Below are 18,569 nucleotides of genomic sequence, written 5' to 3'. Positions count from 1 at the left end.
TGACGATGGCTGTTGAAGTCTTCTGTTTTCTTCGAAGGATGCAGCGTTTAAATTAGGACACAGCTCTGAAGTCTTTGATTTAAGGTGTTTGACATGAAGCGGTGCTGTGCAGACCGACCGGTATATGACACCAAGTACCGCAAATCAAAAGCATAAACGGTGATTATGAAATGGCGTGTGCATGCAGCATCAGCCCGAACCAATGACATTTCAAAACGTTCAAAATGAAGCCACGTTTAATGAAATAGAGCGACTTGGCAGTTTGTACGCGCTCTGAATCATTGGTTTGAAACAAATGATTCACAAAAAGCTTTGAAGTTTCACAAAGCAGTGTTTCAAAAGCATGCTCAACAATCAGTAACTGAATTATTCAAATCATGTGGCTTGTTGAGGAAAGCAGGCAACAAAATGGACAAAAAAACATGCAGACTTATTAAGTTACAATGACATGGTTATGGGCGAATTTGACTGAGGCTAGTGAGCAACCACCTAGCTACCATCCAGAGCACAAAGCAACTGCATAGTAATATAATACAACTACATTACAACACCATGGAAACCACCCTAGCACAGTAGCTACCGGTGATTTTTACACAAGCAAACACTGCCTACCGTTTCTTTAGAAAAACAAATTACTACAGCATATAGACATAAGATATTAGACAACACCAAAATAGAACAAGCAACATGGCCCCACATCTGCACGTTCTCTCTCTCTCCCTCTCCCTCTCTCTCAGACACACACTCACTCACTCACTCACTCCCTCAATCACTCACTCGCTCTCGTAGAAATCGCTTTTAGATATGTGGCGGCAACACATATCCTGAGTAAATAATAAATAAAACCACAACAAATGCTAGCTAACAAAAGCTAGTTAACAGAAGCTCTCAGGGCTAATAGGTCACACCAGCTTTTCCAATAATGCTGACTCATGCAAGAGGCCATTGTATGAGATCTTATGAGCTTGTTACCAGCTCGTTTATTGGTTATAATTCATTTAAAGGGATAGTTCACTCAAAAATGTAAATGCTGTCATCATTTACTCACCTTCAAGTTTTCCCACATCTATATGAGCTTCTTTCTTGTTTAGTGATTTTACTTTCGCCCACTCAGGGACGACAATTATGTAGTGATTGGTACTCGCGTCAACGCTGACGTTATCATTTTTTAATCACGTGTCACTTAAGGTGCGGTTATGAGTTAGTAAGTTTGGGGCACCAGTCAAGGACTTTTATCAGGGCAGTATCAGAACACGCCTAACTGGAGGGTGAGATTGTCAACTTGTAGAGCCTCTTCTGTATTATCAGCACAAGTAAGTCACATGTGTAATAAAATATATTTTATTAACAAAAAGATAAACAAGAATAAATAACACAGATACTAAATACCATGTATGATAAAGGAATAAAGTGCATAAGACATAAAATACAAGTGATTAAGTTGGGTGTAACACTGAAACGAATAAGGTGAAGAACCTTAATATGCATCAAACAAATAAATCAGAGATTATTTGTTATTATACCATGGTCTGTCTGAATACTTGATTTTGATTGGCTGAGGTATATGTGCAACAAAACCGTTTAATGCAAAGGTAATTCCAAGGCACCAGCTTTGTTATTAATAGAGAGATTCTTAACAGACACTGGTATGAATCTCTCTTTCTTTATCTCTAAATTAATTCAAATAAACGCTATAATTCATTCAAATAAACATTATCTTACGCACTGATTTATTTCTGTGTCTGATTCAAAGCATGCAGAATGCTTGATCTAACTAGCCGTGACTGATGAATATAACCATTAGTTTGATCCTTCCAGTCAAATATTACGCTGAAAACATCAATAACAGCTTTATATTGTCAATGCTGGCAAATGACTATGGTATAAGCGGGATAAGCATGGGCATAGTTAAGTAAGGGATAATCCACAGCTAGCTGTGCATTAAACGATTTTAATACACTTCGAAGAGGACAACCACCCTCTACTTCGAGTTGGGCGGTTCGTTGCCTCCACATTGGGCATTAAAATAATTTAATGCACAGCTAGCTGTGGATTATCCCTTGCTTAACTATCATCAGCTATATTACCTCTAATGTAAACTAGAAAATCATATACTGATAATATACCAGAGGTGGACAGTAACTCAGTACATTTACTTGAGTACGTAAGTTTTTGAGTATCTGTACTTTACTTGAGTATTATTTTTTCTGGAAACTTATGACTTTAACTTCACTACATTTGAAAGACAAATATCATACTTTTTACTCCACTACATTTCTACCAAGGTCCTCGAAGTCGAAAGTCATTTCTGTAGCAGCTTTGAAAGTCAGTGGATGATGTTTTTCTTCTTTTCTTCTTTTTTTGTTTTGTTTTGCAGATAGCCTATCGGTAATCACTCTTGTAGGATCATATGAAGTTTCCCAACATTTTTTTTTTAACACTGATTAGTTTATAGCAAAATATACTACAATGCCAAAGTCTCTGCAAAGAAGCAAGAATCTGTTTCAACAGCCTTGACACAAAACTCTGTGGGATGCTGATTTCCTGGAGCACCAAAGAGTCCTAAAATCCAGAACACACAGACGAAGGAACCTTGAAGTGAAGGTTCTCTCTCCTGAGCTCAACCTTGTTGCAAATGTTTGTTTATCTTCTGCCTCTCTGGGCCATGCACTCAGAACTTGGTCAATCTACTTTTGTCTCTCTATCGTGGAGACTTGGTTATTGTCTCGCTGGACGAAGGCTCTGAACGTAACATTAGTTAAAGGGTTAGTTCACCCAAAAATGAAATTTTCACCAAATCATGAATCAATCCACTGATTCATAACCATTTGAATCTTTACTTGAGGATTGAAAACCAACCAGGATAAGAAGACAATGCTGAATAAAGTCGTTGTCTTTGTTATTTTTGGACCAAAATGTATTTTCGATGCTTCAAGAGATTCTAATTAACTAACTGATGTCACATATGGACTACTTTGATGATGATTTTATTCCCTTTCTGGACATGGACAGTATAGTTTGCATACACTTGCATAGGCTCTCGGATTAAATATAAAATATCTTAAACTGTGTTCTGAAGATGAACGGAGGTCTTACGGGTGTGGAACGACATTGATTACATACATTTCATTTTTGGGTGAACTAACCCTTTAATGTCTCTTTCCTCACAGACTGAAGGCTCAGAATGTGGTTGTATCTGTTGCTGTCTGCCAACCTCAAACTGTAGACCCAGATCATGGAATCGTTCGTCGTCTCTCTGGATGAACTAGGGGGTCAGAACACTGCAGTGTATCTGTTATATCTCACCCGATGGGAGACTTGGTTGATCTGTTTCTGTCTCACGTTCGCAGGCACGGGACTCAGAACAAGGAGTGCCTGTGTCACAGTCCACGGGTCTGTGTGTTCATTCTGACATGTCTTTGTCGGTTTCCTGTCACTGGTCTGATTGCTCATCAGTGTTGCCTAGCTACCAACTGTGCTGACGAGCTAATCAGACAAGCCGCACCTGCAGCTTGTTATGGCCGCCTATATCTAGTCAGATCATTTCTCATGCTCATACCTTGCTATTCTGTTCTGGCTTTATTTTCTCAAGTCTTTTGGTCCTGTGTGTTCGCTTCCTGCTTGAGTCTGGATTACTGGCTGCTTTGTGGTTTCTGGATATTCACTGACTTTGTTGATCGGCAGACATCATTCAGCTCATTGCAGTCTCCTCGCTGCCAAGGCCTGCTGCCACTTCTGAGTTTTCTTACCCTGACAGTCTGTTAAAGGGTACCTTTGTTCCTTTCCAATGAGAAGATTACAATTTGGCATTTCTCCATTCCAGTGTTGTGATTGGCTACTGGCACGCAGAGTGTAGCCCACCCATAGACACACATTCACTCTCTACCATTGTAGAAAAGTCAGTGCCATATTTGGACATTGGCGGCTTCACATCTCGGAGCCCGAGTCTGCAGTAGTGAGCGTGGAGCCGGGGTATCAAGTCCCCACCCACATTCCCACAGGGACGTTTAGCAACATCGTGTGAAATAAGCAGTTATGCAAATGTAGAAATTAATGTAAAATCTTCAACCCTCTGAAAATCCAGAAAAAAAAGTCAGTTAACGCATTTGGCATGTCGATCAGAGACGCTGTCAATCATAAGGTCACAGCCTATTTTTTTATAGCATCAAATAACTAAGTACACTCTAAAAAATGCTGGGTTAAAAACAACCCGTGTTGGGTTGAAAACGGACAAACCCAGAAATTGGGTTGTTTGAACCCAGTGAATGGAACCATTCAAACAACCAAATTTCTGGGTTTGTCCCTTTCCAACCCAACTTGGGGTGTTTTTAACCCAGCATTTTTTTAGTGTGTAACTAAAAAACTACTTAAAAGAAACCATCTTTGGAAAAAATATTTTAAGTGTAATTTGTGTAGTTTGTTCCACGTCCCGTTCGATTACATGGATAGGGTGGGATTTATGAGCTATACTCCATCCAGCCACCTGGGGGCAATCAGAATTCGGAACGTTTTGGCTTCACTTGTTTTCAGGACTTGTGGGTTTTGGGAGAACTTTCCAAACCATCACCAGAATACTTTTGGCATTGGCAGTATTCTAAACAAACATGATGGAAAAATATCAGTCATTTTTTCATTAGTACGTTAACAGCTACATTTGTGTAAGATGTTACGCTACAAATAGCTGTCACTGAGAGTATTTATTTCTCTGAATAATTTTGAAATGGATGTGTGTTGTTTACATCAGTTTCAAGGTTTCCAAACATAGTTATGAATGGATTTGGATGGATCATTGCGGCTTCCTTTTGCCACTGCTCTTGCGTCCAAAAAGTCCTAGAGAATTTTTATGGCAGTTGGCTCAAACCTCAGGGATTAGTCTCATGATGGGGGCACTGCCTGTTCACCAATGAGAATTCCTGTCCTTCCAGTGCTTAAGGTGTCTGTGAGTTGTCCTAGCATCCTTATCTGATGGTGTTGGACAGTTTGTTTGTGTTAGTCCACCAAGATCAAATCAAAATATAGCAAAATGTCCACTGTTACGGCCCTGGAATGCGCTGTTCACCACATGAACACAAAATAAGATATTTTCAAGAATGCTGGTAACCAGAGAGTTGATGTTAGGCATTGACTTCCATTGTAGGACAAAATAAATTATAAGAAAATGCAAGGTGATGATCCTTACTCTGGTAAGCTGGTGAGTTGATTTACCCGTGTTTTAATATGCCTCTGGATAGAGATTTTTAGATGGATGCCAAGGCTTTTTAGGTTGGGTAGAATCTGCGATCTCTAACGCAGTTTGTTTGCTGGCTTCCTTTGTTGCGACATGCTGTGTTTTCTGCCAAATGGCATTCCAATATGGAATGTAGATTTTAAAGTTGAATAACTGGCTGTAGCATTGTTTTTCGGATAAACAAGTATGTGAACTTGACATGTTTTCTTAATATCTGAATTTTTGTGCTTCAGTAGTCAAAAAAAAAAAAGTCATACAGTACCTTTTCCCTATTTATCGTTAGTCAGACAAGCATTTAACCCCGCCTTTAGCATGCATCATTGGTTGAGTCAGTGTTGCTATGTAACACTGCTCAAACAGACTGCAATTACATTTAGTGTCACGAGTGATTTTAATGCCAAATTCACAAGAAAAAAAAAAATCTGGATTATGACTAATATGCTTCAATTTTAAAATAAATAATCTACTTACTTAAAAATGAAAGCTCAACACAAAAGGTAAAAGCCACTCCAATCAACCCCACAAAAAAAGCGAAATCAAATATTTCAAAATCAGACGTGATCCAGTTATTTATTGAAGTTATTTCATTTGAAAGAAAAGCACAAAAATGTACTTGCATATATTATACGAAGACATCTACTACCAAACAGAAACACACAATGTATGACGAAACTACAGTTTTTAATGTGCAGGTCAAATTCATTACACACATCAATGAACTCTTTTAATTTCGCCTGAGTTTTCAAACCATTTAACCCTTTCTGTATCACAAGGGAGGAAGTATGACACCACGGAATCATGCAAACCATTTACAGTTCATAGAGTCAATCACAGGACAAAATACATGTGGAAGTATTACAAATACAAATGAATACTGTATAATTAACACTGATGCAATATACATTAAAAAAATATTTAAAGGTTGCATAAATAGATTTGAAAACATGACAATTTAGGAAGGAATTAAGGTAACTTTTACCTAAATGAGGTATAGTGTATGTAGGTTCCTTTTGTCCATAAACTTCTGAAGTGGGTGGGAAGATGCAAAAAAACTGCTTGCATGAATACGTACTACAGAACACATTTTCATCGTTTTTCGTCAGCCAGGAACCGCAGTGGAGATGTGGTGTGTTCAAGTAATTTCGAGATTGACTGACTCAATTTTGTCGCAACTAGTTTAAAAAAACTTTGCGTCTTCGCTAAACTCGTAATTGCTCAATTGGCTATCTCAAAGCTATTGCAATTACGGTAATGTTTGACCGGACATGAATGCATCATCAATCAGTCCTCAACCTTCTGCGCAATTCTACAGAAAGTCCAATGATGTTCAACCGTGTTCTCATTGGCGCGTTCACTCATGTGATGAACTCGCGTGTTGCGAATCGTGAAGCCTTGCTTGGAGATGTACTCCACCAGATGCACGCGAAGGGACACCTCTTGGTGGTAGTCACATGGTCCAAAGGTAAAGGACACTTGAAAGTCTCTGGTGTCCATCATATGTTTATTCCATCTGGTGAAGTTGTTGGAGATGCCTTCAAGCAGTGCGTGAACTTTGGTGGTGATGGTGAGTTGGGTGATGATGACTGCCACCGGGTTCGAGTACTTGGACAGCTTACGAGTACTCGAGAGTTCTACCACTTGCTCAAAAGTGTCCGTCGGGTAGAGAGGTTTGGTGTCACCTAAACACTGGATCAAGGGCTCTATCTGGTAGAAGTCCGCTTCCTTCCGAAGCAGCTCTGTTTCTTTGAAGTCACACGGTAGCGTCAGTTTCGAGGTTCGTAAAAAGTTCAAAATATAACGGAATAGTGGACCATCTCGATCTATGAAGTAGTTGCCCTGGGCATCTCGAGTAGTGGGAAAATCGCCACGGAACATTGCGCCCAGCATAGAGTCTGGATAACGCTGGAGGGTGGATAGCGATGTGGTGTACAACTGGCCCCCAACATTTAGGGTAACCGTATCCATCATCTACAACAAAGAAGAGCATAAATAGTAGTTTTCCAAAGCATTAAGATCTATTTTGTACCTCCTGAGAATCTCAAGATGGTACTTGTGCTGATACAACAAACACTCAACCTTTCCCTGCTGAAAACACAATTTTAGTCCAACATGAATTGGCATGAATATCAATTGATTTGGTGTTGCTCTTGTAGGTGGACCATCAAATTCATGCTGTTCCCTAGCAAAATTTCAACCAGCTTGGTTTTTCATAGTAAAGCTGGTTGACCCAAGGACTTGTTAGGGGCCAACATTTGCTGGTTTCAGCTGCGGTTAAAAAAACCCTTAGGAACATTTACTTCAGAAACTATTGTATGGTAAACTGAGCTACAGGAAGTATGGATTGTGGTTTAAAACACCACATGGGATGTTTTCGACCCAGTCCTTCATAAAACCTTGATCTTAGACAAAATGGACCACTAGGATAAGACAAAATGGCTGACCCCCAAAGCTTACTTTGTTTTCCTTTTTGAGCCATTGCAGATCCTGTTCTTAAGGTGGTAAGCAACCGTTTAGAAAAGCCCTGGCAACTGTCAAGCAACCACCCAGAACACCCTAGCAACAGCTTAGCAACCAGTGTTTATGTATTCATTATCTACAACAAAGAAGAACATAAACTGTAGAAGTATAAGAAATATGTTGCACCCGCTCAGAATGTCATGATTTAAAGACCAACTTAGACCAAAACTAACGGCCATACGGCCATGATTTAGTTGCTGTTCTAGTTGGTGGACCATTAAATCCATGCTGGTCCCCAGCAAAACTTCACCCAGCTTGGTTTTTCTAGTAAAGCAGGTTGATCAAGATGGCTTGCTTGGGTCCAGGCTTGAAAACATCTGCTGCTTTCAGCTGCATTGACAAATGACATGTCCCTAAGGGACAACATTCTATGAAAACTAATAGTTTGGTAAACTGAGCTTCACAACAGTCGTACGATAAACACCACATGAGATGTTTTCGAATCTAACCCTGTTCTTCATAAAACCTTGGTCTCAAAACAAAATGGACCACTGGGATAAGACAAAATGGCTGACTCTCAAAGCTGCTCTTCTTTTTTTAATGTCATTAGGCATCCATCTTTTGGTGCATTACCGCGGCCCGCCACCTTTTGCTCCAGAGTGTGGATTAGAGTGACTCTCAAAGCTTTTTTTTTTTTTTTTTTGAGCCACTGGAAATCCTGTTCTTAAGGCATTAGGTAACCGTTTAGTAACGCGCTCTCAACTGTCTAGCAAATACCCAGAACATCATAGCTAGTAATGGGAGAAACTAAAACTGAAAATGCTCCCTTTACTCTAAAATAGGGCATTATTTGAAGGGACAGGCATTTGAAATGGTCTCCGAAACCATTGTGGACGTTAGAGAGCACACTCTATCCAACATTGCACTGCAATAACGAGTGTATACTCAACGGCTGTTCAAATGTACTTACTCATATCATTCACTTCTTTAAGTGAACTGTATTAGTGGACTAATGCAGGAAATAGTGATTGAGGGTTTAGGGGGGGATTTCGGATTCAGCCTAAGTTTTAAAAAATGTAATCAATTTAATCAATAGCTTCTTAAAAATTATTCACTGTTTCGAAACGCCGGTGACCCCTGCTGGTCAGAACAGTGCAAATACAGTGAAAACTGACCAAACATGCATAAAAACATCTTTTACAAAACATCTGCAAATGTTTTATTGAAGGTGCAGTTAATTAAATGTAATTAATAAATCATCTAATACCATTAATATAAAGTATCTTTATTACAAGTGATACTTTATTAAATTGTAGGTCTTAATTTCATGGAGAGCTTGGTTATTCAGAGACTTTAAAAAACAACCCTCCCTTTTCTTCTTCTTACTTAAATCAAACGAATTAGGCCGTTTGATACACGCTCCGAATCACTGGTTCAAAACAAAGGTTTCGAAGCTTTACAAAGCAAGTTTCGAAAGTGCCCATTGCTAACCAGGACACCATAGCAATACCCTAAGAACATCCAACACCCTAGCAACGCCCTAGCAACCACCCAAAACAGTCTTGAACTGCATAACAAAGCACATCAGAAAATATTTTTTTCATAATAAATAATTTCTTGTTTTGCATATTGTTTACACATTCAGAAAACAATGTTGACATCGCCACCAACACCCTAGTAAAAATGCAAACCCCTCTAGAAACTATAGCAAAGCATTCTAATATTAGAACAGGAAATCTAAAAATGTGTTACTATTAAGAAATATTAACTTAAATACTTAAGTTATTTAAAATAGAGGTGTGGGCTCTTTTTTTACATGGGAGCGAGGAGTAACCATTTCATAATAATAATAATAATAATAATACATTTTATTTATAACGCACTTTTCATTCTGAAGAATATCAAAGTTCTACACGGGAAAATTACTAAAAACAAGTTTTACAGAATTAGTATTAAATACCTAACCCAGGAACTACTCAAAACACTTATATGCAGAAAGAAAATAATTGTATCATTAAAATCAATTATTTTTCATATTATTTTTGTTTTAAATTATTATTTTGAACATTATTTACAGTAACAGCTGCGTTATTCGATTAGTTTATATTTACCATGTGTGCCCAGTCTCCATTCTCCATGTGGCCAACTGTTCCTCTTCAATGCTGGTGATGAAAGACGCACTCTGCAGCCTTTATGGGGTACAAACACTTAACTAACTAAAGGTATACTCATGGTTTACATATTTCATAGTGAAGACGGCATATTCAAGTGTAATATTGATTATATCACCATGGAAACGATCGTGAAATAAATGACGCAGCATATGAAGGACACCGAGGGTTTCCCTGCATGATCCCACCATATATTGTTGCAACGTCTCAGAAATAAACCGTAAACAAAATAAAATATAAAGCAGCGACCTATTAATATTAATGAAATGACGAAATGATGCAGCATGCGTATCATTTATAGAGGTTGCAATAATACAGATTTTAACGATACAAAACAAATATATAATCTACAATCGATCGCATTTGAATAACAATGTTCAGTTATAACATTACCTCGTTGCAAATGCGTTAAATTTTAGGATTTAAGTCTCTTCTCCTCGTCCGATGTACTTCAGTTGTTTCCTTTCGTCCAATGCATCAGGAATATGGGGGTTTAAACAAGGAGACTTTGCTTTCCTGTGAGGTTTTTCGTGACTTTTCCAAAATACAGGAGCATTTTGAAACCCTTGTGTTCTATATAGACTCCTTCTGTTCGAGTAAACGCTGTAAGATAACTGTAATGTTTACGTTGAGGAGTCACCGAGAACAGGACAGGGACGTCAATGTGGGATGAGCGGAAATGACACACCCACGACAGAAGCTCCGCCCGCCGCACACAGCCCCACCCTTTCTTTCTCCGTAAATTTCAGCCATCACTCAAAACACCTCAATCAGCAGAACGATTTCAGTACAAGCTCTCATTAATGTCCTAAACGCGTTTAATATCTATGCGTTTCTGTTTTCGCATTTATTTTACATGGCAAGCCCTGCGTCTTCATAATATCCCACAGAAATAAACCCAAAACGTCATCTAAAATTCGAACAATTTATTTGTACATGAGGACTACCCAATCATTCTCACGCCCCATTGAGATAAAAGTTTATTTTAGCTTACAGTAGAATTTACAGCATAATACACATGGTTGGTTGTTTATAGTCATAATATACCTCACGGTCATGACAAAAACCTCATTTTAGAGTCAAAATGAGAAAATATTTTTAATATAGTGAGGGAAGAGCAGTGTAACAGAAAGATGAAAAACATCCTATTTCCCAAACATTGATGCAGAAACGGAGAGAACATGTATTTAATATTTAATGTGTCCTGAAATGGTGATATATTGTTAAACGTTCAAAGTCTTTTTGACGGAGAAGATGATGTCCTTGATTTGCGGTATGCTGTTGTCCTCTAAAATCTTGGCGTACGGCATTGGAATATCTACACCCGTGACCCGGACCGCAGGGGAGTCGAGGAAATTGAAGGCGGGACCTTGAATTAAAAAAAGAAATAATAAATCTTTGTACTGAGGATGACAACTATGGGTATGTTTGGAATGACCTATTCATGTCTATTTAAAAAATAAAAATAAACAGAATATGTAATCATGTAACAACAATATAGCACAAACTTGCATTTTAAAACAGTAAACTCTACATTCAATCCAAAATACAGCAAGTAGTGAGCTAGCATTTAATTTTGAACATCAACTTCAATTGAGCATTAGTGCAATATTTACCCTCCATGATCCGGGCAAGAACCTCCGCCCCGACTCCAAACTGAGGCCAGCCGCCCTCCACAGTGATGAGGTGATTGGTTTTCATTATGCTCGTTTCAATGGTTTCTGTGTCTAGAGGCCGGATGGTGCGCATGTTGATCACCTACAGACAAAAACACAGCGGGTTCAAACTCTTACTTACTATTCAATACGTTTATAGAAATTAAAATGTGAGATGATGATGTCAAACAATTTACATGAAAAATGTTGATTCACTGATTATGAAATGAATCACTTTTGCTTAGAAAGGCATATATCAAATCCATCATGAAGATGTCATACCTCACATTCGATACCCTCTTTGGCCAAGACAGCGGCAGCGTCGAGACAGAGACTGACCATCCGGGAATGAGACACCACAGTGATGTGATTTCCTACAGCAGAACGCCAATATTAATATGCACATCAACTCTAACCAATGATGCTAAAGCTGTGGATTATGTGGGTGTGGGTTGTTCAAATAGGAGCGATTTACAGGCGCGGTTCTAGATTTCTCATAGGATAGAAAAATTAAAAAACGACTTCAAATAGAGTTAGAAAATGTTAATATAATTATACATTAATATTCAATTATTTTCCTTTGGTCAGTTTTAGTTGTGACAGGATAATGTATGTAATAATAATAATAATATTAAATAATTTTCTTTAATAATATTAAATGTGTCAATAAATATTAAAATAATTATAGAAAATTGTATTCAATATTTCTCTTTTGTGGGACTTTAGCTGTGACAGCGTAATTTGTATAATAATAATAATAGTTTATGTATATTAATATTCAGTAATATTTTATATGTATAATATTTTATAATATTACAAATTTAAGTAAATATTAAAATAGTGACACACTTATTAAATCATTAGGTATTAATGATAATAATAATAAATCAACAACATGTATACAAATTTTAACATTTATATAAATATTATTCAATTATATTGAACTTTATAATACTAAATATTTGCAGTAAATATTAAAATATTGAGAATACATTTGTTTTGGTCCACTTCAGTTATGAGAGGGCAATTTACATGCTAATAATACATGTACAATAATATTCAATAATATTTTATATTAATGTTCATATTTTATATGTATAATTTATAATATTACAATTTTCAGTAAATATTAAAATAGACATTTATTAAATAAGTATATTTTGGTGGACTTTAATTTTGACAGGGCAATTAAAATATGATGATAATAATAAACATGTATAAAAAATATAAACATTTATATTAATATTATTCAATTATATTGAACTTTACCATGCTAAACATTATCAGTAAATATTTAAATATTGAGAATAAATTTGTTTTGGTCCACTTCAGTTGTGAGAGGGCAATTAACATGCATATCATAAAAATAAAAACATTTATTTTAATATTTTTTATTATTCATTTTTTCAGTAAATATAACAACAGTAAATTTTGACATTTATGAATTATTTCTTTTTTCGGTCCACTTTGTGACAAGCTAATTTATAAATTTTTTTTAAATAATTTTGTATTAATAGATCTTATTTTATTGAAACTATTTTTATTAAACTATCAATAGAGAGAGATTTATTAAATATTTATCTTTCGGTCCACTTCAGTTGTGAACCGAAATGCATTTATATTCACATTACTCCATAATTTGCATAATATTTTATCTATATACATTTTTATCTATATTTTATTTATATACATTCCTCATTCTAAATCTGGAGAAATGCTGTGATGAAATTACTTCTACTTCTTTTGTGCGTGTGTGTGGTTTTATTTCAGCCCCACCTGGTCTTTCAATCTTTGCTTTTCCAATAGGGATAAGGAAGTCTTTCGACTGAGATTCTTCGGACATCTCAAACGGCACGCCGTACATCAGCTCATTCTCCAAAAACACCACTGAAAGAGACACGATGTGACGGTCAGAGCGACATCTACACCCTGAACATCAGCCTCATCCTGTTAGGAACTCACCAGGGTTATCATCTCGGATGGCAGATTTCAGAAGGCCCTTGGCGTCTTCAGCGCTCCAGGGACTGACCACCTTCAGTCCGGGACAGTGTCCATACCAGGCGGCAAAGCACTGGGAATGCTGAGCCGCCACGCCGGCCGAAGCACCGTTGGGACCGCGGAACACGATCGGGACGGACTGGAAGCCTGCAGACATGTAGTAGGTCTTGGCAGCCGAGTTGATGACCTGGTCGATGGCTTGCATTGAGAAGTTGAAGGTCATAAACTCGCAAATTGGCCTCAAACCCGCCTAAAAGAGGATGTGAGGGGTTAGTTTGGGAACATTTAGATTCATTTGTAATCGTTGCTTTAGGAAAAACTCACCATGGCAGCACCAACAGCAATGCCAGCAAAGCCCATCTGCATGAATAAATAAGGACGTTTTTATTTAACACAATCATTTAGAACATACGAAAACGATTTCCACACAAGCATGTCAACATTCTCACCTCTGTAATGGGTGTGTCAATGATGCGTTTGTCCCCGTACTTCTTCCAAAGGCCTCTGCTAACCTGCAACCCAATACAAGCCAGTTTAAAGGCCCTGTTTACACGGGGTATTAAAATGCTTTTTGATTGATCGGATCACAAGTAGATGAGGAAGACAGTCCCTTTTGTCCACGTTTGACCATTTTTGTCCTGTTTTTTGAAGGGGAGGGTCTATTGGCAGGTAAATGTATGTTTTTTTCAGATGTTTTGATCATATGAACGAAGTTAGCTCACACAATTTACATATAAAAGCACCACGAGACGATGACAAAACACACGGAGAGCATCAGCTTTTGTTTCATGATAGATGCAAGTCTATGGCGAAGGCTGTGAGTGTATGTAAACCAAACTAATGTTTTCCGCAGACAAAGTTTAAACCCCGTCTGGCTAGCGTGCGTCCCATAATGTTTAAGCATTAGTTCAGTAGGCAGTATGTTTTGTGGCGGTTTGGACACATTCGACCATATGAGCATCTGCACTGCAAAAGCAATCGTGTCAAATGCATTTTCGGCTACCTCTGGAAGTGGTTGACAAGCTTAAAATGCGTCCGCCTGTATTGAACTTCGTCCACTTGTGATCCGATCGGCAAAAACGCTACTTAATACCCGATGTAATCAGGGCCTAAGAGATGCTTTGGCGCTATTGATAGCGCAATGATATTTTTATCTTACCTTATATGCGCCGTCATACTGTGCGACTTCCTCTCCGAGGAGGAAAACCCGTTCATCCCGCTCCAGCTCCTCATCCATGGCCTGGTTGAGAGCATCTCGGACCGTTACCTGCAAAAACCAAGAGCATGTTAACGCATACAGAACATTTTCCAACAACAACAAATAACATGGTACATGTACAAAATACATAGTACCACCATGGTACATTAAAAAGAAACCCTTCATTCCCAATAAAACATAATATACCAGCGTACATGTCAAAAAAAAAAAAAAAATTATATATATATATATATATATATATATATATATATATATATATATATATATATATATATATATATATATATATATATATATATATATATATAATTAAATTATTTATAATAGTAGATACAGAAACACAACGGTGTCCAAAGGCAAGAGAATAAACTTTTTATAAAAAACAAAATCAACGAATAATGCAACTCAACCAGTTTTACTCGTTTTATCTTTCCATGATATGCCATAAACAGGGTCAATAAGGTCAAAATAAATACATTGTATGAAATATGTTATTAATTCTAATCATTAATTTTGCAAAATAATATATCATTATTATAAACTTAGTAAAAAATCATAAGCTATATTTGTATTAATGACAATAACTGTATATAATCACAATATCTGTAAATGTATATTAAATACTAAATTATGAGAAGCATGTTGAATATTTCCATGAACGTTTTAAAATAATTTACAAAATAATCAAGCGTATTAATTACAAAAAGGCAATCTTTATACATTTATCAGATGGCAGTAGCATATAATTGATATAAAACATGATACTAAATAAGATTTACATGGTACTCCAACATCCTGCTATGGTAAGACCATAGTAGGTCGATTAAAAAAAAAAAAAGTAACACCATGGTACAATGCAAAAATCATGGTAAATATCTAAATCATGGTAAATAAAAATGCAAGTTAATATTATACAATATCTATAAAACATACGAGTCTTTAAAAAAACCAACAAGGTATAAATATGGTACATAGTCAAAACAAAACATGGATTTAGCATGATAAATAGCACTTCCAAGGCATATGACCAAACCATGTTTATTAAACAATGGTAAATGACCAAAACACTAATGTAATACAATGGTATAAATATATATATATAGTCCCTGACAAAAGTCTTGTCGCTTGTCTATTTTCTAGAAATACCTGATATTAACCTGACTTTTAATTAATTCATTGGTGTTAGAAATAGCTCATATGAAAAGCTAAAACCCTCCCAAATGATGTTTAATGCACTGAAATAAATAATCAAGACAGAAAGGTCAAAATTTGGCAAGACAAAAGTTGTGTCGCCTATACAGAAATTGAACAAATTTACTGCAAATACAAAAATATGTCAGCAAATTAAGTTGTGGTGCTGTGAGATCCAAATTTAATATCTTGTATGACTTCCATGAGCTTGAAGGACTGCATCCATGCGGTTTGGCAAGGATTCATACAATTTATTGATGAAGTCATCAGGAATAGCTAAGAAAGCAGTCTTGCATGCCTCCCAGAGTTCATCAATATTCTTTGGTTTCGTCTTCCATGCGTCCTCTTTCATCCTACCCCACATATGCTCAATGATGTTCATGTCTGGTGACTGGGCTGGCCAATCCTGGAGCTTCTTGATCTTCTTCGCCTTGAGGAACTTTGATGTGGAGATGGAAGTATGCGATGGAGCACCGTCCTGCTGCAGAATTTGGCCTCTTTTATGCTTGGGAATATAAGAGGTAGCTAAGATTTCTTTGTATTTTAGACTATTGATGTTGCCTTCCACCCTGCAGATCTCTCGCACACCCCCATACTGGATATAACCCCAGACCATGATTTTTCCGCCACCAAACTTCACTGTTTTCTGGGTGAATCTCGGATCCATTCGGGCACCAGTAGGTCTCCTGCAATATTTGCGGCGACTGTGGGGTAATTCAAGAGAAGATTCATCTGAAAAATCCACCTTCTGCCACTTTTCCAGCGTCCATCCTTTTAGCAGGCTGTGGGCCTTGGCAAATGCCACACGGTTTTTCAATTGTCTTTTGTTTAGTGCTGGCTTCTGGGCACTGATTCGACCATGGAGGCCATTTCGAGACAGAATCCGACAAACTGTTCTGGTTGACACAGGGACTTCAGGTGACCAGGTCTCGTGGAGCTCTGCTGCAGTGGAAAATGGGCTGGCCTTGGATTTTCGAGTCAACAAACGGTCCTCTCGAGCAGTTGTCTTGCGGGGTCTGCCTGACTTGGGCTTGTCAAAAACGTCTCCAGTCTCTTCAAATCTTTTTTTTTATCCTCTGTACTTGACGCTGAGACACATTGAAGGTGTCTGCCACATCAGCAGTGGATCTGGTCTTCAGCCTCTTGATAATCAAAACTTTAGTCTCTGGGTAAATCTTAGGCATGTTTGCAGAGGTCTAGTTGCAGTTGATGTGAAGGTCTAGCGTACTGGGGTTCATTTTATACACACTTGAGACCTAATTGATCCATTATTAGTCACAGGTGAAGCTCATATGACAAGGTGACAACACTTATGTCTTTGCAAAAATTGACTCAATGGGCTTTACCAAGCTGTGAATATTAGAATACTTTTTGAAAGTTTAGTTTTTCACTGAAACATCACAAAAGCTGGTGGGATTAAAGCGACAAGACTTTTGTCAGGGACTGTATGTATATGTATATTATATATATATACATATAACATAACATGGTTTAAACATAAAAATTATGGTATGGAAAAACCGTATTACCATAATATATTAGCAAGGAGTGTCAATCTAAACATGGCAAATATCCAAAACACCAAGGTATTACCATGGTAGTGATGGTACATATATAAAACAAAACTAGGCTTTACCTTGGTACACATGAGAAAACCCTGATATTACCGCGGTACATTAGCAACGAATTTCTATTAAAACGAGTTAAATGTACAAAAAACATGGCATTACATAGTACACACCCAAAACATGCTACGATCATGGTGTTTCTGTTAGTATTCTTAATCTTGGCATACATGTATTGTTGAATTTAACCGTGACCATTAACCGGTTGATCAAACATACTAATAATAAGCACATTTTAAAGCTGTTTCCTCACGGTTTTATGTTTACTGTGACACAGCATCTGTTGAAGGTGAGAGCAGCAGCATCACTGACCTGCACCGCAGCCGGCGGCGTCCTGTGAAACTCCCTCCGCAAAACCACTGAAGCGGCATTCTGAGAGACAAACACACAGCCAACATCAGTCTTAAGACTATCCTCTTATAAACACGAACGTGATATGTTGCTAAGAATCCGTATTTCCACATAAATACCTTCCCCGAGCGCAGAAAACATCTCAGAGACGCCATGTTTCACTGTCCTCTGTCTGGAGGCGGGGCTGTCATGCCAGCGGCTTCGGCCAATCAGAGAGCGCGTTGTGAAATCAGAACAGGAAACAGAGTGACAGCGGCCAATCAGTGCAGCTGACTCATCATGACAGCAACGGAAGTTGCCGTTAGACTGTCATTGGGCGTCCAAGGGCAAGAGAAAAATCTTTTTATAGAAAACAAAAATCAATGATTTCTAAATCAGTTGCTTCACTATATTGCTTCATGACTATACATAGTCCATGGTATACATATGATACGAGCATGACTAGTACTGCTGAAAAAGGACTAAACTAGTTTTAAAAAATTGACCCAGATATCCACAATATGTCATATAGGGTCAAAATAAATATTGGATAACACACATGCATTAAAATACAGTAAAAACAATAATGTAAAATTAAAAACTATATTTAGTTAATATGATCAAACTACTAACGATTATTTCTAATATTTAGTGAAAATATTAACTATATTTTTATTAGCTATATTTAGATCTGCA

The 18,569-nt window shown here is 37.3% G+C and overlaps 2 protein-coding genes across 2 annotated transcripts; both read right to left on the bottom strand.

The window, feature by feature from the left end:
* Nucleotides 1-5,778: 5,778 nt before the first annotated feature.
* Nucleotides 5,779-10,533, bottom strand: kctd6a (potassium channel tetramerization domain containing 6a). The gene is made up of 3 exons (XM_067415613.1): nucleotides 10,249-10,533; nucleotides 9,796-9,873; nucleotides 5,779-7,195 (listed from the first exon to the last, which is right to left on the bottom strand). The coding sequence occupies exons 2-3, from the start codon at nucleotides 9,820-9,822 to the stop codon at nucleotides 6,509-6,511; spliced, it is 714 nt and encodes a 237-aa protein (XP_067271714.1). The 5' UTR covers nucleotides 9,823-9,873; nucleotides 10,249-10,533; the 3' UTR covers nucleotides 5,779-6,508.
* A 289-nt stretch (nucleotides 10,534-10,822) lies between these two features.
* On the bottom strand, nucleotides 10,823-18,112 carry pdhb (pyruvate dehydrogenase E1 subunit beta). Its single transcript, XM_067414762.1, has 10 exons — nucleotides 18,014-18,112; nucleotides 17,856-17,915; nucleotides 14,668-14,775; nucleotides 13,958-14,020; nucleotides 13,833-13,868; nucleotides 13,473-13,758; nucleotides 13,287-13,397; nucleotides 11,793-11,884; nucleotides 11,472-11,613; nucleotides 10,823-11,224 (listed from the first exon to the last, which is right to left on the bottom strand). Exons 1-10 carry the CDS (start codon nucleotides 18,047-18,049, stop codon nucleotides 11,079-11,081), a joined length of 1,080 nt encoding a protein of 359 aa, XP_067270863.1. The 5' UTR covers nucleotides 18,050-18,112; the 3' UTR covers nucleotides 10,823-11,078.
* Nucleotides 18,113-18,569: the final 457 nt, after the last annotated feature.

This window comes from Pseudorasbora parva, chromosome 14 (assembly GCF_024679245.1).
Source record: "Pseudorasbora parva isolate DD20220531a chromosome 14, ASM2467924v1, whole genome shotgun sequence".
Lineage (NCBI taxonomy): Eukaryota > Metazoa > Chordata > Actinopteri > Cypriniformes > Gobionidae > Pseudorasbora > Pseudorasbora parva.
The sequence above is the reverse complement of the archived record's forward strand: the minus strand, read 5'-3'. Positions and strand labels throughout refer to the sequence as shown.

Coding starts and splice junctions, on each gene's coding strand:
- kctd6a (XM_067415613.1), bottom strand. CDS start 9,822: ATGGAGAATGGAGACTGGGCACACATG. Junction 7,196..9,795: donor ATGGAGACTGGGCACACATG/GTAAATATAAAC, acceptor TCTTTGTTGTAG/ATGATGGATACGGTTACCCT.
- pdhb (XM_067414762.1), bottom strand. CDS start 18,049: ATGGCGTCTCTGAGATGTTTTCTGCGCTCGGGGAAG. Junction 14,776..17,855: donor CGCCGCCGGCTGCGGTGCAG/GTCAGTGATGCT, acceptor TGGTTTTTGCAG/GTAACGGTCCGAGATGCTCT. Junction 13,869..13,957: donor TTGACACACCCATTACAGAG/GTGAGAATGTTG, acceptor TTATTCATGCAG/ATGGGCTTTGCTGGCATTGC.